The sequence below is a fragment of the Borostomias antarcticus genome (genome assembly GCF_949987555.1).
Source record: "Borostomias antarcticus genome assembly, chromosome: 21".
Lineage (NCBI taxonomy): Eukaryota > Metazoa > Chordata > Actinopteri > Stomiiformes > Stomiidae > Borostomias > Borostomias antarcticus.
The window spans coordinates 1,038,742-1,065,412 of record NC_140254.1 but is presented as its reverse complement, the minus strand read 5'-3'; the positions used below and the strand labels follow the sequence as shown (position 1 = coordinate 1,065,412).

General features: G+C 44.9%; 2 protein-coding genes across 2 annotated transcripts; one reads left to right on the top strand and one right to left on the bottom strand.

Moving 5' to 3' along the window:
- Window positions 1–8,781: 8,781 nt before the first annotated feature.
- tert (telomerase reverse transcriptase) lies at window positions 8,782–18,619 on the top strand (the record flags this gene model as incomplete). The annotated part of the gene is made up of 16 exons (XM_084455511.1): window positions 8,782–8,997; window positions 9,151–10,471; window positions 10,618–10,807; window positions 10,885–11,038; window positions 11,202–11,369; window positions 11,566–11,727; window positions 11,814–11,915; window positions 12,002–12,087; window positions 12,226–12,342; window positions 12,671–12,742; window positions 12,902–13,090; window positions 14,403–14,529; window positions 14,938–14,999; window positions 17,459–17,583; window positions 17,805–17,942; window positions 18,516–18,619. The coding sequence occupies 16 exons, from the start codon at window positions 8,782–8,784 to the stop codon at window positions 18,617–18,619; spliced, it is 3,333 nt and encodes a 1,110-aa protein (XP_084311637.1).
- Window positions 18,620–19,500: 881 nt separating this feature from the next.
- LOC311323309 (sodium-dependent neutral amino acid transporter B(0)AT3-like) lies at window positions 19,501–26,338 on the bottom strand (the record flags this gene model as incomplete). Its single annotated transcript, XM_084455510.1, has 12 exons — window positions 19,501–19,728; window positions 19,893–20,055; window positions 20,288–20,447; window positions 20,636–20,840; window positions 21,049–21,205; window positions 21,391–21,519; window positions 21,632–21,744; window positions 21,947–22,057; window positions 22,232–22,413; window positions 22,747–22,884; window positions 23,639–23,779; window positions 26,185–26,338. 12 exons carry the CDS (start codon window positions 26,336–26,338, stop codon window positions 19,501–19,503), a joined length of 1,881 nt encoding a protein of 626 aa, XP_084311636.1.
- Window positions 26,339–26,671: the final 333 nt, after the last annotated feature.

Genomic DNA, 26,671 nt, shown 5'->3' with positions numbered 1-26,671 from the left:
TGCCGCTTTCCTGCAAAAAAGAAAGAATGAGGAGATCTGAATGGCAAGGGCAATCTACTTCCACTTTGCTTAAACCTATCGAGGCGTACTTGAAATTAGGTAGAGGCCAAGGGCCAACTTGGAATTCTGAATATGACTGGTTGTGCTTGGCTGGATGTGGGTACTGTGACAATTCTGTCAAACTAGTCAATTCTGACTAACTCTCATAGTCAGTCCGAGTTCAACACTTAGCTTGCTTTTCCAAAATGGTTTGGATGGATCAGACTCAGTAGCAATAGGATTAGCAAAGCAAGATGATAAAGAATAGTAACAATTGTGAGTCACAGGGCCTTCAGACCAACCCAAGCTAATTTGCTGTGACCTACAATACCACATTACGGCTTACTGGCAAAATGTGACTTAATAGCAAAGTACAGAAGATCGTTATAATTGTACAACTACAATCCATGTAAGAGGGTGGGACTCGACATGGGTACAGTTATCCCGGGGCATTGATTGGCAGAGGCCTTCCCACTGGCGCAGTGCCAGTGGTTCCAGTACCTTAAGGGAGTGTGTAGGACTGTTTCCGGGCACTGCCCAGGTACTCACGCGTGTGTAGTGGGGGAATCAGGCCCAGGTAGAGGGGGCGATGGCGTGACAGAACGAGGAGGAAGGAGAGACAGTAGATGAGCTCCACTGCCTCGTACTGCATGCAGCCTGTCTGGGCCTTATTGCCCAAGACCATACCTGTGAGTGAGTGAGTGAGTGAGTGAGTGAGTGAGTGAGTGAGTGAGTGAGTGAGTGAGTGAGTGAGTGAGTGAGTGAGTGAGTGAGTGAGTGAGTGAGTGAGTGAGTGAGTGAGTGAGTGAGTGAGTGAGTGAGTGAGTGAGTGAGAGAGAGAGAGAGAGGAGAGGTGTAAGGTGTAATGATTCTACACTTCGTAGTACAGGTACTAACAGCTTGGCCATTAGGAGGACAAGGGGGCGATGATGGTCTCACCTCTGTTGCTGATCCTGATCAGGCGGTTGGTGTACTCTGCCATGTCCCAGAGCAGCTGCAGGAAGAAGCCAGGGTTCCTGGAAACCTTCTGGCCGAAGGGCAAACTCTGGGCACACACGTGGAACCTGCAGCAACACACTACTTTAGAACAACCATAAAACAACCATGACACGACCAAAGAACAACTACGTGATAATGTACAAGAAACAAATACAGATTCTAGCACATCATTGTCTTCTTGCTAATTGATACAGTACAGTATGTCTCTTCACAGTCACAACAGCGCAGAAGCATTAGATAGCAGTTAGTTTGGTACTGGGCCTTGGCAATGGTGGCTTTGGTCAACTATTGTATAGCTACTGTGAGACATTCACACAATCCTAACCAGAAAATTATTGACAGCAGATCATCCATAAATGGGTAAACACACAAAGAAAGAGCGTCTAAAGTCCCTGACTGGTCTGTGTTTACAATGACTGAGGTACATTTACTGTAGATCGCCTCAAAGCTTCACGGCTGAACCTATTAAATAACACACCTTTGTTCAGTTTAACTGTGTGCTTTTCTTTGTTCTGGACAGAACCCTGGATACAGCTGAGGAGTTAACATATGCTTTATACTGTAGTTTTCTCTTTTAGAAACTAAACCTTTATATCTGAGACATAATTAGAAAGTATTGATATGAGACGGTTGCTCAAGAGGTTGATGACATCCTCAAGACTTGTGAGGTCAAGACAGAGGTCGTGCCCAGTCAGCTAACTACCTGCAGGCATGCAGCAGCACCAGCTTGTAGATGTTCTTATACACAGCCTCCAGTTGGTCTATGATGTAAAAACAACCATCTGGTAGAAAATGACAGAGGATTATCTTGGAATTCCCTCTTTCAGGTTAGGCGTTTTTTGCACTTTTTTAGCCTATGGACTTCATGGATGAATTTCATGACTTTTGCAGTAAAAGTAAAACTTGGGACAATCCATTTCATGAAGGGGACATATTAAAGATATGAAAAAACAATGTCCCGTTTTGTTCTACCCCGGGGAGGGGTATCTCAAAAACTAAGGCTCTTTTTGAGGGTTGGTTCCTCCACTAATAGTCCTGTGGTCCACAGTTTCGAAGGCGGCCGTCAGGTCTAGGAGCACCAGAACAGCAGGACTACCTGAGTCAGCGGCAGAGAGTAGATCATTAAAAACTCGCAGAAGGGCTGTTTCAGTGCTGTGTCTAGGTTTGAAGCCAGACTGGAACTTTTCGTGAATGCCATGTGTGGTTAAAATGACTGCAGCTGGACATAAACTACTCGCTCCAATACCTTGGACAAGAAGGGTAGCTGAGAGATGGGCCTAAAGTTGGAGAGAATAGAGGGTTCAAGATTTTTCTTCTTGATTAAGGGCTTCACCTTTACAACAGTAAAACACTTGCTCCAACCGAGTCAAACACTTCTTTGAGGAGGCGAGAAGGAATGCTATCTGAGGAACAGTTTGTTGGCCGCAGGTGCTTGACCACATCAGACAGTGAAGAGAGGGATACCGTCTCAAACTGGGCAAAGGCCGCAGGGCGTAGAAGAGGGGCAGGGTCTGGCGTGACACGTGTGGGCTGGCCTGAGAGCAGACACTTTATCAATGAAAAAATTTAGAAATTTTCCACAGAGAGTAGGCGATGGCACAATAGGAGATACATCACAGGGGTTTATAAGAGAATTAAGGAAATTAAAAAGAACCTGAGGCTTGTGGCTGTTGTTGGACACTAGAATAGAAATGTACTCCGTTTTGGCAGCTTTAACAGCTCTCTAGTAGTCAGAAAGGCAGCTCTCTAGTAGTCTGAAGGAAATGCAATTTTATAGTGGGAGGGCAGCGGGGATGAACCCCTGGGTCTCCGACAAGGGGAAGTTAAAGGCCACCTTCTGGGGGTTCACCACACAGCCATACTTGGGCACCCCCGCCAACAGGGTCCTACACAGGAAGAGGAAGTGTTATCTTCAAACATCCTGGCCATGAGAGTAAGATGGAGATGCCACTAATAGGTGGTACAGCTGCCTGGCCAATATCCAGCCTGAGCACATTTGTGTGGATTGGAAAAGCGGAAAGAGAGAGTGAGAGTGGGAGTGTGTGTCCTACTTGAGGAAGATCTGTGCTTGTCTTAGGTCAGGAGTGATGAAGAGGAAATCATCCACCAGCCTCATCAGACAGCTGGAGACCCAGGGGAAGAAACAGACCATTACATTCTTGACATTGCATTCAAATCACTTGCATGTTGGTGCTGGGGCTTTTAAAGGAAGGATGCCCTCTGTTGGGCAAAGTGGATAATTGTAACTTTGTGGGGGCAGAGCTTACAATAGAGCACAGCAGCTTCACCCATAAATTCAATATTATTCAAGAGGAGGAACATTTATCTAGCTAATAATTTGACCTGGAATAATGGCAGTTTTCCAATCTACAACAGGCTGTGGATCTAAACTGGGAGAGAAAGGCTGCTGACAATAGGAGAAAAGTAATGAGCCAGGCAGTGGTCACTCACCCTCCGTTTGCTGTGATGTCTTTGAACAAGACGTTCTCCATGTGACCGTAGCAGAGGCAGCAGAGAAGAGAAGACACTACAGAACCCTGAGGAATCCCCCGGCACTGACGGAACATCCTTGCACACACACACACACACACACACACACACACACACACACACACACACACACACACACACACACACACACACACACACACAAACTAAAGCAGCATTGTCACACACTCTAATAATCCTATTGAAACTGCCACACATATGGAGTTATAATCATAATGTCATAATTCGAGAGCGCAGTCTTTTAATTCAAGAGCACAGTATTTTAAGTCGAGAACGCACTTTTTATTCGAGAGCAAGATATTTTAATTCAAGAGCAAAGTATTTTAATCGAGAGCAAGATATTTTAATTCGAGAGCACAGTATTTTAATTCAAGAGCACGCAAAATCCTTCATGTGTTCTCTCAATACTTTACTCATGCTTTCAAATGCACTTATGCCTTTTCTCAATACTGTATTCTGCTTTCTCTCTATAGAGGGTTTTTATCATGGATGGTTTTCACGGCCTGTCATCAGTCGGCCATGTTGGAGGTTGAAGCTACTGAATGTAGATAGCTAGCTAGCTAGAAAGATCAATAGACAGGTAGATAAACCTATCTATCTACCTATCTATCTAGTCGTTAGCCTAAACCTGATCTTACACCTGCTAAACCCTAAGCTTAAACCTCCAACATGGCCGGCCGTGAAAACCCTCTATACCGCACGCATGTACTCAAATACATGTATACTCCAGGGCCGTGTCAGAATGTCCATACTACATGCTACATGCTATATAGTATGTACTGCAACTCGCCGGCTACATGCTATTTAGTACATACTACTCCACGAAAAATGTTTAGTATGCGAGATAAATGTAGCATGCTACTCGAGTCATCCAGTGAACTTGTCCATTTGCCACATTTACATCCCTAAACATCTGTTATGGAGTCCTTGACAAGGGATGGATTGTCAGAGATGGAGTCAGTGAACCAGTCCTATTTAAGAAGAAGAGGCAAACTGTGGAGAGTGGAAAGTACCTCTGTTGGCCTTCCTGTACGAAGTTCTTCACCTGCTGTGCAGAATGTCAAAATGTGTTCCCAAACGTGTCTGTACACACACACACATCTGTACACACACACACACACACACACACACTTTGAGAAGATGCTGATGTAAGTGGTTTGTTTTATTAAAACGTATAACTCTATTACACCTTGTATCTTTATGATATGGAGGCTTGTCGTTTTAGATAAACGTAATTAGTTTATTCACATTTAGTACAGCCACCTGGTCTTTCCCTCCCCAAATATGATGACCATCAAAGTGAGCATTCTCAACTTATAGGCTATTATGTCACCTATCCCCCATTCAGAATGACCTAATTTGACTGATTCAGAGATGGGGAATGTCTAAAGAAATCTCATTTGCAGTCAAACTGTACTAGCGATACAACCACTGGCTATTCAATAGCATCCTAGGCAATTCATTAACAGTATATTTGACATGAAAGTGTTTTTGTGCGTGGCTGGCCAGCCGCACAGCTAGAATAGCAAATGTCCAGTAGTTGTCACTCCCTGTGTCCCGTTGTCCCGTTGTTGACCTGCAGTTCTATGTTGCTACCACAAGGGGCAGTGGTCCCAGAACCTGCAGTTCTATGTTGCTACCACAAGAGCATTTACCGTTTTCGGCCACAGGAGGGCAGCAACAGGCTTAGCTAGACAGTGGCCGTGTCCGAAATGCCTGCTACCTGCTATATAGCAGGTGAGAAGTAGCATGCTACTTAGTACCTACTACTCGATGAAAATGATATAGCAGGCGAGAAAATGTAGCATGCTACTCGAGTCAGGTGACGGGAATGCGTGGGTTACATCGTTACGCTCCACTGGCTGGCTAACTTAGCCAGTAATATTGCTTTTTCATTGGCTACAGGGCTACTAGTTAGCTACGACATCGTGAGTTCTCGAAATCTAATTTCTACCCCACATATATACACAAAACTGCATTTGTAGCTCCGTGTCATTATAACTAAGATATCTGACGGAAAAAAAAAATTTTTTCATCGCCAAATTTAGCCAATACTAATGGCGCGTTCCAGGCAACCCGTAACTCGTGTTTTTCCTACCTCCTACACGTAAAAAAATGCTCTGGAATGGCAGTCAAACCCGTAACTTCCCACCCGTGAACTCGTACAGATCGATGTACTCCCAGTTGCGCTCTCTGACGTCACACAGCCCTCTAAGCAAGATGGCAGCCCCCATGGGTATGGCGACAAAAATAACTTTAGGGCAACGTAAAGTAAATTTGTACGTTGTAATCAAAATAATACAAACGATTATGCACTACAACCTGCTATGTGTATGTAATGATGCCCAAATATGTTGACGAGATAGCTAGTGCTAGCTAGCTAACATTAAGGTAAACCTGAACGTGACCATGCAAACGGCGAAAAGTCGATGATGTCAATAAATAAAATGTAACATACAATTTCTTAGTATAGCGAAATTAGGCATACAATGTTTAGCTTGCCAGCTCTGACAATGTGACAAATCTCAAGCTTTTACCATATCGGCTTGTTTACATTTATCCAGAATGCCACGCATTCAGACAGTTTGCCTGGAACGCTATGAAGTCGTGAGTCGTAACTTATGAGCTCAAAATCCTATCTGGAACGCGGCATTACATTAAAAACTCCTTCGCTCTGCCCCACGTGACAGTCACCAACATCGGCCATGACAGCTGTCCTGAAATTTTCGCTGAACAGTGACGTAGCATCCGGAATAGCATGCTCTGAACTATGCTAAGATTTTCCCGTTTTTTTCGCCAATATAGCAGGCGAGGTAGCAGGCGAGAATAGCAGGTGAGAGGTAGCAGGTACAGTTTTGAAGTAGCAGTACCTCTCGCCTGCTATATAGCAGGTAGCAGGCATTTCGGACACGGCCAGTGGTTCCAGAACCTGCAGTTCTTTGTTGCTACCACAAGAGCATTTACCGTTTTTGGCCACAGGAGGGCAGCAACAGGCTTAGATAGACTGTTCCTTGTTCAGTTTCAGCAATTCAATAAGTATTTGAGTTAGGCTATTTAGTTAAGTATTATTGTAATACAGTAAAATTAAGTTTATTTAAGTATTTCTGTTAGTTATACATTATATTTCTTTATCATTTCAGAGACCACACGCTCACTGTCTGTTTATGTAAGTGAAGAGAATTGAAAGTTCAAATAATGTGTATAAAGGGTTTATAGAGGGGTCCACAGCCCCCGACCGAATGTTACACGAGGGGGCGGAGTCTTGCCACCACGCCACTAGTCTCAGAGCCAGACTCTCTACGGAGGAGAGAGTCTGGACTTCAACCGCTTAGAATTTGTAAAAGGAAGTTCTTAAGAAAAACTCTGGACTGTCTACTACTCTCTATGGAATTTTGACAGGATATCCGCCTGTTTTTTCCCCAACTTCCTTCAACAAAATTTCAGCGCCTGAATACCAGACGTAGTAGGAGTCTTGCCACCACGCCACTGTCCACGCCACGGACCCCACAAATCAGCCCCTGAGAGGGCTAGAGAAACACAATCTTCACTGGTGGGGGCAGGTGGGTAGCCCGGAGAGCGCTCCACTGCCCCCGACCCAATATGACAAGAGGGGGCGGAGTCTCGCCACCACAACACAGACCCCACAACTCAGCCCTCGAGTGGGCTAGAAACACAGGGTCTTCACTGGTGGGGGCAGGTGGGTGGCCCGGAGAGAGGTACACTGTCCATGACCAGCTCTGACCCCGAGGGGGCGGAGTCTCACCATCACGCCACTATCCACGCCACGGATCCCACAACTCAGCCCCTGAGTGGGCTAGAGACCCACGGTCTTCGCCAGTGGGTGCAAGGAGATTGCCCAGAGGTCACTGTACTGCACTCAATCAGCTCTGACCCAAGCGGGCGGAGTCTCGCCACCACGCCACTATCCATGCCATGAACTCCACAACTCAGCCCCTGAACGGGCTAGAGACACACGGTTTTCACCAGTGGGTGTATGGAGATTGCCCAGAAGTAACTGCACTACACCCGAACCGCTCTGATGCGAGGGGGCGGAGTCCCGCCACCACGCCACGGACCCCACGGCCAATGGGCCTAGGATATAGATAATTAACTACCGGTGGAATGGTGGTGGAGCATCCATCGGGGACCCGCTGTAGGTCCACTAGCCTTGTGTTATCTGGGTTTATCCCTTACCTTTGTCCAGAAACAGAAGTTGAACCAATTGTAGCAAAATAGCTAACGTTACAGTAATCATCAGTGTAACTGCTTTAGCCACTGACCGCTACCATTAATGTTATGGAAGCTGCTGCTAGTTGTTGTGAGCTCATGTGCTAACTGGCTATCTCGCTCTTATTGTGCAGGATTATCATTGGAAGAATTGGAACCGATGTGTCCAGGCGACAAGACCTATCTTAATTCATCAAACATAATTTCATGTCATTTCAATTCAGTTATTTCAGTGGCATGACTAACTTCCGTCCAGTCCTGAACAGAACCTGTTGAAGGCTATGTAAAGCCACGCACATAAGCCAGGCTGGACCTGGCCTGGTTCTGATAAATGAGAGAAAAGTAAAGGAGTTCTCTTTTCCGATCACCATGAATGTACAATTTCGGCCTAAAGCTCTCTTTACTTTACAGGACTAGGCTATAGCCTAGGTAAACTACATTTTGACTTTTTGGTGATGTAGGACAGACACCTGGCCCGATGAAGATAAGCGTGAACATTCTCAAGTTATAGGCTTTTTTTGTCACCTTCCCCTATATCTTAATTTGGCTGTTTTTCAGAAATCGGGGTATGTCTAAAGAATAACCAAAAAAACTAATGTTGTCCAAAAATAAAATACCACAATAATACATTTAATTAATGGGAGACATATGTGATATGAAAAAACACTTGTGGTTTGTTCTAACTCGTGTAGTACTGGTATCTTGAAAACTAAAGCATTTTTGAGGATTGCTGCTAGACATGTATTGTTCCTGCAACCGAGGTATTTTGTACTATCGAGAACTTATGTCATTGGTTGACGAAACCAAATTCTAATCCTCATTGGCCAGACTTGGCTAAATGCTTAATGTGGGCGGTGTCTCCACGTGAGACCGGCGTGAGACCCATGCGCCGAGGACCATAATGAAATATTTGTTCTGTTCTAACTATGCAACTGTGCTAGAAAAACTTACCGAATTTGTTAATATCGTGCATAGTTTGTAGTTTGGGTGCGGTGCTATTATATAAACATGCCCGTCGCCGACATGTCACGTGTTATCGGAATACTACGCTGTTTATATCCTCACGTGGAGACCTTGGAGGAATTTAGCGACAGCATCGTTTTCAGAGAAGGACAGAAAGCGGTACTAATTGAACAATCAGACACAACTCGCTTCCTAACGTTTGTCCGGGGAGTGTTCGTTTGCACGGACCAAACACTGGAGCGTGTCCCAAGTTGCAGCCAGGTATTCAGTTACAAACTTCAGCAAAGCTCATAGTAAGCTAGCCCGTTGGCTACGTCGGTAAAGCGGCATTCCAATGTGTTATTATTAAAACATAGCTACAATATCGTGTGTGTGTGTGTGTCTGCATTTTGTTTATTTCTGAATCTTCCATAGATCTGCACTCTGCCTGAGCTGTTGGCGTTCGTCCTGAACAACTCCAAGCGGAAGAAGAGAAGGAATGTCCTGGCACACGGATACGGGTACGGCCCCACTCAGGACGAGCGTGACGCAGACCACTTCAAGTTGCAGAGTGATGTCACACAGAGCGCCGCTTACATCCATGGCAGTGACCTATGGAAGAAGGTGGCTGAGCGCCTGGGCACGGACATCACACGCTACCTGCTGGAGTCCTGCTCTGTGTTTGTGGCGGCGCCTCCTTCCTGCGTGTTCCAGGTGTGTGGCACGCCCGTCTACGACCGTGTCTCCATGCCGGCCAGCTTGGGGTTCCATCTTCAAAGCAGGTCCAGACAGAATGGCAGTCGGAACGTAGCAGCCGCACTGACAGATGCCCAGAACAGGAGACGGAGATATCTGAGGTGTGATACAATGAAGAGGAGGAAGAGAGGAGATGGTGGTGGAGAGAAGAGGAAGAGAGAGCGGGACACTGAAAAGGAAAAACAGGAATGTTTGCCTGGGAAGAGGAGGCGTGTGGAGAAGGAAGGACTCACGCAAGGGTCAAGGGTCGTAGAGGGGTCAAATCAAGGTTGTAGTGAAACGAGTGACAGTGAGCGACTGACGTCAGGAAGAGAAGCGACCGTGTGCCCGACACCTGTGGAGGATATTGCAGGACCCAAATGTCCCGTCCAGCAACCAACTGTCACCTTGCCCTCCGAGGGGGGTCCCAGCTGGAGAACGGGGGTGTTCCCCCCTCTCCCGCCCTCCCATTGCTTCATCCGTACCTTGGCCATGCTCTATGGGGGGAGGGGCATGCGCAGATTCCTTCTAAACAGGAAAAGCAAGGGCGAAGCTCACGGGCCTCGGAGACTGCTGGGGCGGGACTTGGTGAGAATAGTCTTCTTCGAAGGTGTGGCCTATCTCAAAGGGGTGGAGAGGAAGCCGAAGAAACTCCCCCGGAGGTTTTTCAACACGGTTCCCCACTTTAGGCAGCTGTTGTCTAGACACCAAAGTTGTCCGTACGCCAGGATACTGCAGAAGGTATGCCCAGGGGGGCCGGAGAGGGATGGGGAAGGACAGGGGGACCTGGCGGCTCTCCTGGCCCAGCACAGTGCACCTCACCGGGTCTACCTGTTCATCAGGGAGTGCCTCACCACCGTGGTCCCACAGGAGCTGTGGGGATCCGACAACAACCGACTCAACTTCCTGTCCAGAGTGCGGGACTTCCTGCGCATGGGCAAGTTTGAGCGCTTCTCACTGGCCGAGCTGATGTGGAAGATGAGGGTCAATGACTGTGACTGGATCAAGATCAGTAAGACAGGTGAGAGTCGGTGACAGAGCTGACGAGGATGATGTCATGCCGAATCTGAATTTTACTTAAGCTTCTTTTACTTAAGCTACTCTTGCTAGATCTTTCCTTTACCACCAACTCTACTCACTCAACTCAACCACCCGTCTCCTCTCTAGGTCACTGCCCGCCGAGGGAGCTTGCATATCGGACAAGGGTACTAGGCCAGTTCCTGGCTTGGCTGTTTGATGGCTACGTGGTTGGCCTGGTCAGGGCCTGCTTCTACGTCACAGAGAGTATGGGGCAGAAGAATGCCCTGAGGTTCTACAGACAGGAGGTCTGGGCCAAGCTTCAGGAGCTTGCTTTCAGGTAAGTGTCACATGCACACACACACACACTCACACACACACACACTGACACTCTAACTGCTGTGACCTTGTCTTCAGGGGACATCAGTCTAAGGGTCAGATGGAGGTGCTGACCCCTGTTCAGGTGGCTTCTCTCCCCAAGACCACTGTGGCCTCCCGCCTCCGCTTCATCCCCAAGGCCGAGGGCTTGCGACCAATCACAAGAGTCATAGGAGCTGACGCCAAAACCAGGGTACATATCACCACGGTAGACTCCTTTGTTGATTCATTTCGTTGTGTTCTCTCGACATGCTCCCTTTTCTAAGTGCATTGGACGAGAGGGGGATGAAATTCAACCCATGCGTGTGCGTTATGAGGGTATTGTGCGAGTGTGAGTGTGACGTTCCCTCCACCAGTTGTTCCAGGCACGTGTGCGGGACCTGTTGGACATCCTGCGTGTGTGCGTGCGATCCACGCCCTCGCTCCTGGGCTCCACAGTGTGGGGGATGACCGACATCCACAGGGTCCTACGTTCCTCGGCCCTGGCTCAGAGGGACAAGCCCCAGCCCCTCTACTTTGTCAAGGTTGCCTGACCTGTATTTGTTTAGCCTAGTCAACAAGGACCAAACATAGCTACATACCTCGAACGAGGATTCACTAACACGCTTCACTACGTGGCATATGTTTTCAGTGTGCTTGCCTTCATTGTAAATATTGTCAATATGCTTTCTCTCTCTGTCTCTGTCTCCTTCTCTTGCTCTTGCTCTCTCCCTCTTTCAGGTGGATGTGAGCGGGGCGTACGAAAGTCTGCCTCACAGCACACTCTTGGAGGTGATTGGTCAGGTGCTGTCACCTGTCCAGGAAGAGCTCTTCTCTGTACGACGGTACGCCAAGATCTGGTCCGATTCCCACGAGGGCCTGAAGAAAAACTTCATTCGACGGGTACACACACATACACACAAATACAGACGTACACAGACACATGGACACACTGTCACACTGATGTGTGTATTCGTCTCGCTTTGTAGGCAGACTTCATGGAGGACATGTCACCATCCACCAACATGAAAGGCTTTGTTATGTCACTGCAGAGAGAGGGCAAAGTTCATGATGCCATACTGGTGGAGCAGGTGAGAGAGGCTGCCGTCTTGAGAAGGTCATCTGATATTCTTTTGAACTGACAGTGAAGATAAGTGACAATATGTCCCCTGTGTAGTGTTTCTCCTCAGATCTGCAAGGCAAAAATGTCCTGGAGTTCTTCACTCAAATGCTCACTGGCAGTGTCGTTCAGTTTGGGAAGAAGTAAGCCAATTTCTTATATATCGCTAATTTCGTAAACAACGTCTTCTGTGAATTGTGTGTGGCAGTTTCAATAGGATTATTAGATTATTAGAGTGTGACAATGCTGCTTTAGTTTGTGCGTGTGTGTGTGTGTTCTAGGACGTTCCGTCAGTGCCGGGGGATTCCTCAGGGTTCTGTAGTGTCTTCTCTTCTCTGCTGCCTCTGCTACGGTCACATGGAGAACGTCCTGTTCAAAGACATCGCAGCAAACGGAGGGTGAGTGACCACTGCCTGGCTCATTACTTTTCTCCTATTATCAGCAGCCTTTCTCTCCCAGTTTAGATCCACAGCCTGTTGTAGATTGGAAAACTGGCATTATTCCAGGTCAAATTATTAGCTAGATAAATGTTCCCCCTCTTGAATAATATTGAATTTATGGGTGAAGCTGCTGTGCTCTATTGTAAGCTCTGCCCCCACAAAGTTACCATTATCCACTTTGCCCAACAGAGGGCATCCTTCCTTTAAAAGCCCCAGCAGCAACATGCAAGTGATTTGAATGCAATGTCAAGAATGTAATGGTCTGTTTCTTCCCCTGGGTCTCCAGCTGTCTGATGAGGCTGGTGGATGATTTCCTCTTCATCACTCCTGACCTAAGACAAGCACAGATCTTCCTCAAGTAGGACACACACTCTCACTCTCTCTTTCCGCTTTTCCAATCCACACAAATGTGCTCAGGCTGGATATTGGCCAGGCAGCTGTACCACCTATTAGTGGCATCTCCATCTTACTCTCATGGCCAGGATGTTTGAAGATAACACTTCCTCTTCCTGTGTAGGACCCTGTTGGCGGGGGTGCCCAAGTATGGCTGTGTGGTGAACCCCCAGAAGGTGGCCTTTAACTTCCCCTTGTCGGAGACCCAGGGGTTCATCCCCGGGGTCCGCCTGCTGCCCTCCCACTGCCTCTTCCCCTGGTGTGGCCTGTTGCTGGACACACACACCCTCGACGTTTACAACGACTACTCCCGGTAAAATACATGTATTTTATACACACAAACATTACAGTTGGCAATGGAATGTATGTTGATAATTCCTGTCTGACCTTAGCCCTACTCAGGGGTCAAAATTAACTTTATAGTCGAGTATGACATACAGTACATTTAATCTGCATAATAACATATTATTGGGGTGAATACAAACAGTTGTCAGAGCAGATTCCTGATGCCACAGTTCCACAGCACAGGTGGTGTTGTAGTCCTGTCCCCCACTGAAAATATTGGTCTAGCCAACCCAGCCCAACCCCTTTACAGCTCGTTTCATTTGATGCACAACAACAAGCAGATCCACGGAGAGTGCTCTTTTCAAGAACTGTTCATTCACTTGTGCGCTCACTGCGCTGTATGAACCACCAAGGCTGATCTTACTCGTGCTGCGTCAGTGCAGATATTTTATGGCAAAAATGTTGTCCGTACTACGATCCTCAAAGGTTGACATTTTGTTAAAGCACTGAACATCAATGCTGATATTTTGTTGCAAAAAATGCCACCTGCCAAAGTGGCTTCCAAAACATACACGCCAAATGAAAAATATACCTGCATTTGGCGCTTGGCGGGTGTTAATTTCAAACCCTGGCCCTACAGGAAGAAGGGTTTCTATTACTACAGTATATTACCTATCAGCAGCTATTGGAACAGTCTGGTATTGTAGACCCTCTCTGACCCAGCGCTGTCTCTCTTACTTAACTTACTTAGTACTTTGATAAACTTAGGCTACTTAGTACTTTGATACACCTTGTGGTGCAACCTGGACACATGGTCAGTGATAGCCAGGGTCATGGGGTGTTTCGGGTCTTATCATCAGACACCCTCACCCGGGCGACCCAGCCGGGCTGATCAGGCTCCAACTAGTGTCCAGTAACGCACTACGCCATGCATCCCCCCTCTTCAACCAGAGCCAACAGGAAGCCTTTTCAGCAGCTTCCAAGATGTTCTTGATGGTTCTTCGCCTGTGCAGTCTAAGTTTCATAGACTTAATGGTTTCTTGTAAGGAAGAAGTTGTAAGGAAGTTGCGCCAAGAACCTTGAGCTCTGACCCTCCTTACAGTGTATATAGCTCTCTTAAAGTCTTCCGGAGAAACCTCCGCCCTGATCTGACTGAATTACTTTTGGATGATTACGCAAAGTTAAACACATCACTATTTACTAGTTATAACATTACCATTTGGGAGGGGCTTATTTGAATGTACCAGCTGCTTATCAAGTAGGGTACCAGTACCTCTCATCTCTTCATCTTCTCTATCCCATAATATCCTATAACACTTTCTTGTACCATCTACTCTTAGCTACGCTGGCCTATCCCTGCGCTACAGCCTGACTCTAGGCTCCACCCACTCTGCTGGCCAACAAATGAGGAGGAAGCTCATGGGTGTCCTCAGACTCAAGTGCCACGCCCTCTTCCTTGATCTCAGGGTAAGTTGTTAAGTCTGCTATTGGCTCTGACAATACCAAATTTGTAATATCAGACAAGTCCCTGTGACTTTGTGCTATCCAGTTTATCGCTACATTCCAAGTGTGTTGTTATTAGAACAGATACACTGCAGTATAGCTTCCACCATTAGTCCTCTTCATCTATCCCATGGAGGTGTTGTACAGTACTGATGAAGAGAGTGCCCACCATTCACTGAAGCCATAATAAGCTCTCGTGTTCAGAGACTTTTTGAATTTGAAGGGTGTTTCCTCATCATTCGTTGGGCTTTGCCAGCCTACTTGGCTTCAAAGATTTCCCATCCTTTGGGGCTTGATCTATTCTCTCTAAAGCATAATGATTATGATACATTCACATTTTAACTTTGGATGTATGTCACTGTCCCTTTGCAGACCAACTCCCTGGAGGCTGTGTATAAGAACATCTACAAGCTGGTGCTGCTGCATGCCTGCAGGTAGTTAGCTGACTGGGCACGACCTCTGGCCACAAGTCTTGAGGATGTCATCAACCTCTTGAGCAGCCGTCTCATATCAATACTTTCTAATTATGTCTCAGATATAAAGGTTTAGTTTCTAAAAGAGAAAACTACAGTTTAAAGCATATGTTAACTCCTCAGCTGTATCGTCCAGGGTTCTGTCCAGGACAAAGAAAAGCACACAGTAAAACTGAACAAAGGTGTGTTATTTAATAGGTTCAGCCATGAAGCTTTGAGGCGATCTACAGTAAATGTACCTCAGTCATTGTAAACACAGACCAGTCAGGGACTTTAGACTCCCTGTCTCTCTCACTCTCTCTTTGTGTGTTTACCCATTTATGGATGATCTGCTGTCAATGATTTTCTGGTTAGGATTGTGTGAATATCTCACAGTAGCTATACAACTGTTGACCAAAGCCACGATTGCCAAGGCCCAGCACCAAACTAACTGCTATCTAATGCTTCTGCACCTTTGCGCTGTTGTGACTGTGAAGAGATACTGTATCAAGTAGCAAGAAGACAATGATGTGCTAGAATCTGTATTTGTTTCTTGTACATTATTAGGGGCCAAGCAGCGTAGCTGCCGGAACCCTATTGTATTTGCCTATATTATTATTATTCTCCATCTTCCACTGAAGTCTAACTTCTCGTGGACAAAAAATCGCCAAAATTTGCACATAGCTCCAGTACTATACCCAAAGTCCTCAACCTGCATTGTAGGTCAATAAACCTGAAGGTGGCGCTACAGCAACAGTCTAAAGTTTAAAACTTTAAAAAAAATCATAACAAATCAGCCATAGGTGCTATCACTGTAAAATTACCACGTGAATGTAGTCCCAAGTGAGACAAAACTTTCATACACTCTGACCTTGCAGGAATTTTGAAGTCCATCACTCAGATTTTTTCATAAACTGTAAAACCTATCAAACCTATCTTCTCCCACATTTTTTGTTCAATTGACACCAAAATTGATATACTGTATCTTCAGACTGTCCTTACCAAAGGATCCTCACATTCACCTCACCTCCTTTCATTTTGAAGTATGAAAAATTGAGCCCACAGCGCATCAAAATGTTTTACTGTTAACAGTTCTGTATACAGTTCCTACGAATTCTTGCCAAATCAATGTCTGATCATCCTCATAAAAAGTGACAATATCGGCAACATATCCAAGATGTAGTGTGATTTTATTCAGAATTTTGTCAAAAAATTATTTTTTTACAGTATTCTGAATTATACCCTCAAACAGTCAATAGAAAAGAACATATCTAAACCTAACTCCTCCCACTTTTTTCCCCCAATTGCAACCAAAATGCACACACTGCATCATCAGACAGCCCACACCAAACGATCCTGACAGATTCTTGAAATATCAAAAACGGAGTGCATGATGCATCAAAATGTTTTACTATTAGCAATACTGTACATTTACTACAAATTCTCGCTCAATAAATGTCCAATGTTCATGAAAAATCAGGGCAAAATTGTCATGAAAGGGGAGATGTAGTGTGATTTATTTCAGAATTTTATCTCAAAAATTGAATTTTTAAAAATGTTTTATTCTGTCCTCCAACACTTCATACTGAGAACTACATTACCCACAATCCAACGCAAGCTCCACCAATCGGAGACATCGCTCTTGGCAACCTTACCCAGCCCCCGCCGAGGATTACAATGACTAAATTCATTGATTGGCCACTGACTGAGCACACTGCTGCTGAAGTTAATGTTAAATTATGAAGAAAAGCAAACAAAACCTGTAAAAATGAACATATCTCATCTCATATTTCTCAATCAATTAACACCAAACTTGCTACACTGGATCTTCAGACTGTCATTCACAAACTCATTGACCAGATTGTCATTAAAATTGAGCTTACAATGCATCAAAATGTTTTACAATACACAGTACTGTCAACAGCTTTCTCTTTCCTTTGTTGTATATTATGAGACTCTGATCACTTCAGCCACTCATCCACATTTTGAAGGGCATACCATCATTATATGATGCAACTTCTATTGTTATATCCTTTGTTTCAGTGTGTATACTTTAATCAACAAACATATTTTCATGGGCTTTTACATATACCACACGTTCAGTGTTTTATGATGAAACAGATTATAACCTATTATCATACACCCTGGTGACTGGCTTAGTCAATTTGTGAAGCCAAACGTCAGTTGTTGCTAATTAGCTCAGTGAGATAGAGGATGTTGCTTGGTGTCAGAGGTTACAAGTTCAATCCTGAACTGATGCAAAATGAACATTGGAATGTCAACTTTCTTGTTGTCTTCATATTCTCTCGCTTATTGCTCCTAAACTTGCCTGAAATTGCCTGGCCCCGCCACATCGCTGCGTAGCAGCTTTAATCACGTAGTTGTTCTTTGGTCGTGTCATGGTTGTTTTATGGTTGTTCTAAAGTAGTGTGTTGCTGCAGGTTCCACGTGTGTGCCCAGAGTTTGCCCTTCGGCCAGAAGGTTTCCAGGAACCCTGGCTTCTTCCTGCAGCTGCTCTGGGACATGGCAGAGTACACCAACCGACTGATCAGGATCAGCAACAGAGGTGAGACCATCATCGCCCCCTTGTCCTCCTAATCGCCAAGCTGTTAGTACCTGTACTACGAAGTATAGAATCATTACACCTTACACCTCTCCTCTCTCTCTCTCTCTCTCTCACTCACTCACTCACTCACTCACTCACTCACTCACTCACTCACTCACTCACTCACTCACTCACTCACTCACTCACTCACTCACTCACTCACTCACTCCACTCACTCACAGGTATGGTCTTGGGCAATAAGGCCCAGACAGGCTGCATGCAGTACGAGGCAGTGGAGCTCATCTACTGTCTCTCCTTCCTCCTCGTTCTGTCACGCCATCGCCCCCTCTACCTGGGCCTGATTCCCCCACTACACACGCGTGAGTACCTGGGCAGTGCCCGCAAACAGTCCATACACACTCCCTTAAGGTACTGGAACCACTGCGCCAGTGGGAAGACCTCTGCCAATCAATGCCCCTGGATAACTGTACCCATGTCGAGTCCCACCCTCTTACATGGATTGTAGTTGTACAATTATAACGATCTTCTGTACTTTGCTATAAAGTCACATTTTGCCAGTAAGCCGTAATGTGGTATTGTAGGTCACAGCTAATTAGCTTGGGTTGGTCTGATGGCCCTGTGACTCACAATGGTTACTATTCTTTATCATCTTGCTTTGCTAATCCTATTGCTACTGAGTCTGATCCATCCAAACCATTTTGGAAAAGCAAGCTAAGTGTTGAACTCAGACTGACTATGAGAGTTAGTCAGAATTGACTAGTTTGACAGAATTGTCACAGTACCCATATCCAGCCAAGCACAACCAGTCATATTCAGAATTCCAAGTTGACCCCTGGCCTCTACCTAATTTCAAGTACGCCTGGATAGGTTTAAGCAAAGTGGAAGTAGATTGCCCTTGCCATTCAGATCTCCTCATTCTTTCTTTTTTGCAGGAAAGCGGCATCTGGAGAGAAAGCTTGGGGACCTGAGGCTGATGCGAGTCAGACAAGCTGCCACACCCAAAGTCACTGAGGACCTCATGGCCATTCGAGCTTAGACTACAAATGGCACCTACAGAGAATTACGTATTCCAATAGGGTTTATTTGAGCTCTTCTGTACCATTTTTGCCAAGAGGAACTACCATCACCATGACCATAATTATCTTCGTCTCACAGATTTTCTTTGACTTTCATAGAGTGGTTCTGGCTAGACCAATAGCATAATGATCCAAGATGGACTGAATGTTGTTGTCCATCATAAACATGGCCAAAACAATTCCAGGGAAACCTCTCTAAAACTGTCAGGATAGGAAAAGGAGAAATACAGTCCTCATCAAGCTGCTATAAAACTGTAGAGTATAGTGATAAGGAGGATTCATAAAAGTTGCCCTATAAAATACCAACCACATGATCAATAAAGATGGATTGTTAAAATAGTAGGGTCCCTCCTTCCCTCTCTCACTCTGGACTTTGGTTGTTAATTCACTGTGTCCAGCAAATTTCCAATTCCAATAAGAACGTTGGTCATCAATATTTAACTGAACACGTTCCTGCTTGTTCATTGGAAGAAATACTGAATGTGAATAGGTATATAGGACTGTATAGTCAAAGCTTTTAATTTTTTATCCTGTTTGTAGATTTTTCTACACTTTGCTGTATTTGGTACACTGTTAAAGAACAACAAGGAAGTGATATCAGATAAATTCTTGAAAAAGGAATACATTCTGTATCTGTACATATATAGACTGTTATTGGCCTAGCTTCTGCAATAAAAAAGTACATTAATATACCACAAATATTTTACAATTTGTCATTTTTCATTTGAAAGTCTTCTCAGTGCATACAACAGATTCTTTTTTTTTTAAATCATCAAATGTCCATTTCACTTCATGAGTCAGTAACATGGACAGCTTAATCCCAGTCTGTCTGAATCGGCATTCATATTGTGGTCTTATGCTGGTCTAACGTGTCAACAGTGAAGCCATCGTTGGCATAGGGGTTGGACCCGTTGAGGTTGGGGTGGGAGGAACGCCGGTGCTTGGCACAGCAGATGAGCTGGTAGATAACCACGATGGGGATGGAGATGACTGGCACAGCGGACAGGAGGACACAGATGGCAAACACCCAGTCTGGGTAGGGCTTCACGTACGTCTCAGGGAACTGCTCCTGTGGGGAGATAGTCAAGTCAAGGCAGGCCTGCATTAAGTGCTGCAAAATGTGTATGATGTTGCCGCTCAACAGGTTGTGCTCAGAGCAGTCACTCTTATTATATTCTAGAATACCGATAGGCCTGCTGTCAATCTACCAACTTATGTATCTGCTAGACTTACATAGTCTGGATCCCATGCAGGGTAGGTAGGGTGCTTCTGCAACTGGATAGCAACATACGCCACAAAGACGACAACGAGCATCAGAGGACTGATGACCAGCCAGCATGCCTTCCAGAAGATGTTGGGCCTCCTCCCAGTCATGAAGAGAATGTCATCACTGAACCTAAATGGAGACACAGTCTACATTTAAACCTAAGATACCTCCCATTTAAACATCCAAGATTAAATTGGGCACTTGGAAGTTCAGGAAGATGCAACTTTAGAGATATACCTCAGAAGAACCCAAGTGATTCACTAGAGTTTACCCGTTACTGCCTATTGCAGTTTGTAGGCCTGAGAAGGACAAAAATACAAGGCACCGTAGCAACGGATCAAACGGCAAAAACAGTCTTTACCGTCTAATTCCGTAAATGTAGATCACTGCGACAATCTCGAAGAAGGCAATGATCAGGAGAGGGACTGAACCCACGTAGCCATTGAAGATCTCCAGCCAGTAGTTCCCTGAACCCATGGTGAAGATCAGGGCCACCAGGAAAGACACCAGGCAGAGCAACGCTGGTGGGTAGAGAAGAACAGAAAGAACGTCCGAGGGGAGTGTTATAGGGCCTTACTGTACAAAGTCATGCCCCTCAACACTAGTCTTGCTTCCAGTCGTTAAAACACCTTGCATTGGACCTAAACACTGACCTTGTGATGTTTAGCGTATGCTAAACAAGCTAGGCTAATCTCAGCTCTCTCTCTACCTGTGGAGACCTCCTTTGGTATCCACTTGGGAATCATGTGGAGGTCGTTGAGGGGGCAGAGGATGCCCTCCACGTTTCCGAACATGGAGGAGAGGCCAAGGCTGAAGAGCATGATGAAGAAAAGCACCGCCCACAACTGAGAGCCCGGCATCTCAATCACTGCCTCGGTGAAGACGATGAAAGCCAGTCCTGTCCCCGACGCACTCTGGAGGATAATATGTGAGGTGCAGAGGGAGGAGATGGACACACGGGAGGGAGATTTGCAGTGTGGACGGTAGGGGTGAGAGAGAGAGTTGAAGGGAGAAGAGGGTGAGAAAAGTTAAGGATAAAGATGAGCAAGTAAACTAGAGAGAGAGCTGCTGGAAAGAACTTGTACCTCGGAATACTTTTGCCAAACGACTTGAGTGTCCTACCTGGCGAAGGAAGGACTGCAGGTTGCAGTATGTGAGGTTCAGGGAGGAAACCTGCATTGGGAAGCTCCTGTTCAAGTCGTTCAACCACTCGTCATAGTTGTCAATAGTTATGTTCTGGTCCCCAATGTCAAACTCATTGGTCAGAGCTAAGATATTACTGTGAATGAAAAAACAATCTTGAAGTACTGCTGAAACATCAAAAACGAAGTGATCTCCAACCTTTAGCCCTGTCAGTAACTTGAGAAGCCCAAATATCACCCCCTGGGCCTTTGTCTAGCGGTAGATGCGGAAGTTGGGTGGTTTAACCAGTAATATCAACACTTTGTTTTCGTCACACATTACCCATTAAGACAGGAAAGGAAGTTGGAATTGGCTTTGAAGCCCAGGATGGCGAAGATGGGGATGGAGGCGTAGAGAGATGTGGCGCTGTTTATTACCCCCACCAGGACAGCATCCCTCTCACAGTCATTCCTGAAAAACACGAGTTTGCACTGTTGGGACTATGCCATTGGTTGTGGCAGACAAGCTCAATCTAACATAGCTGCATTCTATTTGACCCAGGTACGATGACAAGTGGACTTACTTCTCAGGGTTGTAGCTGGAGAAGGCGATGAGGCCTCCGAAGGCCAGCGACAGAGAGAAGAAGATCTGAGTAGAAGCGTCCAGCCACACCTGGGGGTTCTTGAGGTGTTCCCACTGAAGACACAACATGGTGGATGGTGGAAAGAAATTATCAGAGGGCTGCACATTTCTGGGAATTTACAGGAATAAATTATATTTTTCTTTGCAACCCTTAGCAAAGGGTCTCTCTCACACAAGCACACACATACACACTTGCCACTTGACTGTTATCCAAAAACACCATCTTAAAATTGGCCCTCACACACACAGGACTCACATCAGGGGTAAAAAGGTAGACTAGGCCGTCTGAAGCTCCAGGTAGGGTGAGCGCTCGGATCAGGAAGATAGTGAGAACCAGATAGGGGAACGTGGCTGTTACATACACAGCCTATTGGAAGATAAACAAACACCACAAGCCTTTTACGACCAGCAGCAGTTTCCTGTTGCCCTAATAATCTCTGTCTCAACTAACATTCAGAGCCATTAACACACAAAAATGCTTAACCGGGAAGAAAAGAAAATTCCCCCCCTGACAAAATCTGGCAAGTAGAAACCTACCGACCTTCCCCATGGTCTCGATTCCCCTGATGAAGCAGATGTAGACTATGCACCAAGCAGTTGCCACGCATATAACCATCCACCACTGCACGGAACCGTTGGTCTCAATGTCAGGTGTGATGTTCAGGGTCTGACGATACCAGAAATAATTCACTGGGGTGCTATCCACGCACTCCTTCACGTAGCCTGATAGAGAGTGTTGTGGTGGTAGAAAGATAGTAAACAAAACATGTTTGGGTGGCATTGTTTTGTTAGAGGAGAGTTTGTCAATTATTGTAAACTGTTAACTGGGAAGTTATCAGTGTGACCTCTGTGTCTCCATGGATGCAGTACCCTTATTAACATTCATAACCTATTTAGTAACTCAATGGGCTGGTTAACCATACCTTGGTTAATCATACAGTAGTACTATTTTTTTTTTTTTAATGTATGTAAATGGGCATTATCCATTAAAAGGGTATTTTATTCGGAAACTGTAGGGTCAGATATTATAGCATTGTGGGCATTGCTCCAGCCTACCGGTGTGTTCGTCATTGAGAGGACACTGGCTCCAGGGCAGCGGGTGCTGGAAGGAATGAAAGAAGTACCACAGCACCCAGGCAATGATGGTGTTGTAGAACACACTCACCAGGAAGGACACCATCATGGAGGCAATACCTGCACACAGGCAATGACATCACTGATATGATACACAGGAAATATTTCATTAGCCTGTTCACAGTAATATGATATGAGTATGACCTATGGTGAATGTGCAAAGCATTGGCTTTCTTCATCTTATTGAGGGATGTTTTTTTCAATGCACAGTTTAGGTGCCACGTATTATTATTATTATTATTATTATTATTATTATTACTATTACTATTATTACCACATTACTACTACTACTACTACTACTACTATTTATAATAATAATCATCATAATAATCATAAATAAATAAATAAATAAATAAATAAATAAATAAATAAATAAATAAATAAATAAATAAATAAATAAATAAATAAATAAATAAATAAATAAATAAATAAATAAATAAATAAATAATTATGGATCGGATTTATATAGCACACTTTCAAAACACAAATAAATCTCTCTGTGCTTAGCACAGAAGTCTAAAAACAATATACACAAAATCATTAATCAATTTGAAACAACAAATCCAGCAATTAAGAACCAAATTAGATTAAAAGCTAAAATGTTAAAAGGAAAACATAAGAAACCGAGGTTTAAAAACACATAAGACCAGGACCCTAGGGGAAAGCAGAGGTGAGTGGTTGGATAGAGAGTCCGTGGCCCTAATCACATCCTGGCGTGGTGCCAGGGACGAGAAGGCTGTAATGTAAAGGCACGTTCTTCCATGGTTGCCAGTTTCGTCCGTGGGGCAGCCAGGAGGCTTGTAGTCAGACATACCCACGCCCCCAAGGTAGGGTGAGATGGACTTCCAGACACCGATGCTGCCCAGGCGGAGCCTCTGTCCGATGGCCATCTCCAGGTAGAGTAGCGGCAAGCCTTCGAACACCAGGGCTATCAAGTAGGGGATGAGGAAGGCACCTGGGCAGATTAAAGGTTAGAGTCAGGGACCAGAGACAGAGGTCAGGGGTCAGGATATCCTCTCTCTAATAATGTGAATTTGCAGTTATGTCTGTTATTCTCTAACTTAACCGGCATGTCGCGCCATTGGGCAGACACAGTTCTCTTCAATCTGAGTTTGTATTACTGCCTAAAATGTGAGGCCTCTATGTGAAGTTAATGGACTAACAGACACACATTCCTGGGCTTGGAATTTCCAGTAGTAAACTCAGCCTGTCCTTGACCCATATCCATAAAGTATGAGGTTGACTTCTTCTAAGGAAGTACATGATGGGGACAACCCAGCAGCCCTATCGTCTCTGAAAAGACTGTTTGCATCACTTATAGAGAATCTACTTTATCTGATGAATGATTAATTCAAAAGAAAGTGTAGATGGTTGCAGGATTCTATGTGAGCTTCTCGAAGTATTATGACCAGTAGGCCTATAATCATGACCAGTAACATCTGATGAGCCTCACAATTAGCTTAATAGCAGAGAAAAGCATGACATTTGGTATAGCCTATAGCCAAATATATTTGAGCCATCATGAATTTTCAATATGTCGCCCATAGCAGCCATTTACAGTAGGATATTATTGTTGTTTCCCTTGTATTTTCCACTACAGTGGAAACTGCATAGTGAATAGGTTACAACAAACAAACAAACTACTTACATATTTACAAACTTGTTTTTGTTTTTTTTGCTGTATAACATTAGGTTATTTTTATTTATTTATTTATTTATTTTTTACAGTGCAACCCTAGTAGCCTACATCAGCCATGTGATGATGATGGGCATGGAACAAACAATCAAACTATTGACTTATTTATAAACTTGTTTTTTGTCGCTGTATAACATTAGCTTTTTTCTTTTAAACAACGTAGGTCTGTTAACCTAAAGAATAACGGAGAAAAAAAATAGCCTACATGGCTTAATTAAAACTTAACCTCTAGGTAAACTAGCCGTTTCTGACAATAAGATTGGTTGTTGGGAGGGATCCCAGCGCGTGTGGTGTGTGTGTGGGCGAGTGAGGGAGAGAGGACGTGAAGGCAGCTAAAAACGTTTTCTCTCGTCGTGACTCGTGAGCTGAGCTTGCTTTCTTGTCAACACAATACTTCCCCAAATGACCAGAAAAAGTAGCTAGATTTCTCGCTAGTCGCTTTTCATGAAATAAGTCGCCGGCGGGGTCTGGAAAGTCGCTAAATCTAGCGACAAAGTCGCTAAGTTGCCATCACTGAGTGGACATTTTGGTAACCTGCTGCAAAGCTTGTGGGACATAGCAACGGTGACTGGGGGAGGCGGGACTTGCCGCCTGAATAGGAAAGATCTATCGAACATTATGGTGGAGGCTGACACGGTGCCGCAATGTAAAATTCTGTTATAATCATCCGCTTATTTAGACGTTTCCATTACTCCTCTCCAGGATTTAGTCAAATAACTCAAAACTATGAAAATGAATGAAACCAGGTAGGCCTATGCTTGTGTCTTTCCTCACGGGGAACAAATATGCCTAAAGAACCCATGGTCTGTGCCATGATGGATTTTTCTGCAGATTGAAAATTTGGCAAAACCTATAAAACAAGTCAGTGGTCTGAAATGTCTCATGGGCATATAGGCTAGGCTATGGTGCACGTCTCCCCTCAGGGTGTCGACAGCTAAGAGGTCAGTTCCAGGATGGCTGAGAAACTGGCAGGCTATTTTAAAGGGCACCGCATATGGTGTTTTTACCTACCTAAAATCGGTTTCTGGGGTCACAGAAAAGTTAATTTTAATGTCCTATGCAGAAAAAAACCCTCACATTGCGCTAGGGCGGGACCTGCTGGGCGGGACTATGATAATGCTCCTCGGTCTACGTCACCAATAACGTCAGTAACAACGCGGAAAACTCAACATCCGAATGGCTTGTTGAAGGGTGAAGCTTCCAGGACAGGAGAAAGTGTGCTGACCATAAACAAACAACTGGGTTGTTTGATATCAACTTTTGTACATTGGTAGGACCATCAGAGACCAACATATGGTAAACACATTAAAAAAGTGATTTAGCATGTGCGGTGCCCTTTGATATATATATACGAAAATATTGAAAATTCATGATGGCTCAATATCCTTTTTTGGAATGCCTTTGGCTATAAGTAGGCTACCAAATCTAATGCTTTTATCGTTATCTGCCCCACTATATTACCTGACCCATTTTCTTTACCCAGATATTAAGGAGATAAGGTAATTCTAGTCACCAGTTAATATACTTACCTAGTCACCAGTTAATATACAAAAAAACAACATATAACTCTTCCAGGGAAACTTGAATATGAATCACCATACCAATGTGATAAATCATTGATGGCAATAATAATGGCAGATTTTGAAGCGAAGGAAACTCCTCACCTCCTCCATAGATTTGGCACAGGTAGGGGAATCGCCACACGTTGCCCAGTCCCACGGCGAAGCCAATACAGGTCAGCAGATACTGAACCTTGTTATCCCACTTTGGTCTCTCCTCTTTCCCCTCTGTGTCCACGGCCTTCCCCTCATCTGACATCCTGAGCTCTCAATAGCACCCGGATGTTTGACTCTGTTGGTGCAGTTGATGCAGCCGTGTCTTTGTTAGTAATATTCCGGACAATTTCACTGTCCCAGTCTTGGTCACTTAGTTAAAGTTGAAAGCCCTCTCTGCTCTCCCAGACTTTCACCAGTGATTTAGCTCTGATGCGTGTGTAATGTGACTCTGTCCAGCTCTGAGATCTCGGCCCAGAGGAAGCAGCTTTTATATGTTTGTAGGGGGAAACAAAGCAGGTGTACCAGGGAGGGAGTGTGGAAAGGCCATGATTTGGTATCATTGTGGCCGAACCCACTTTTTTTATCAGCTGTTTAA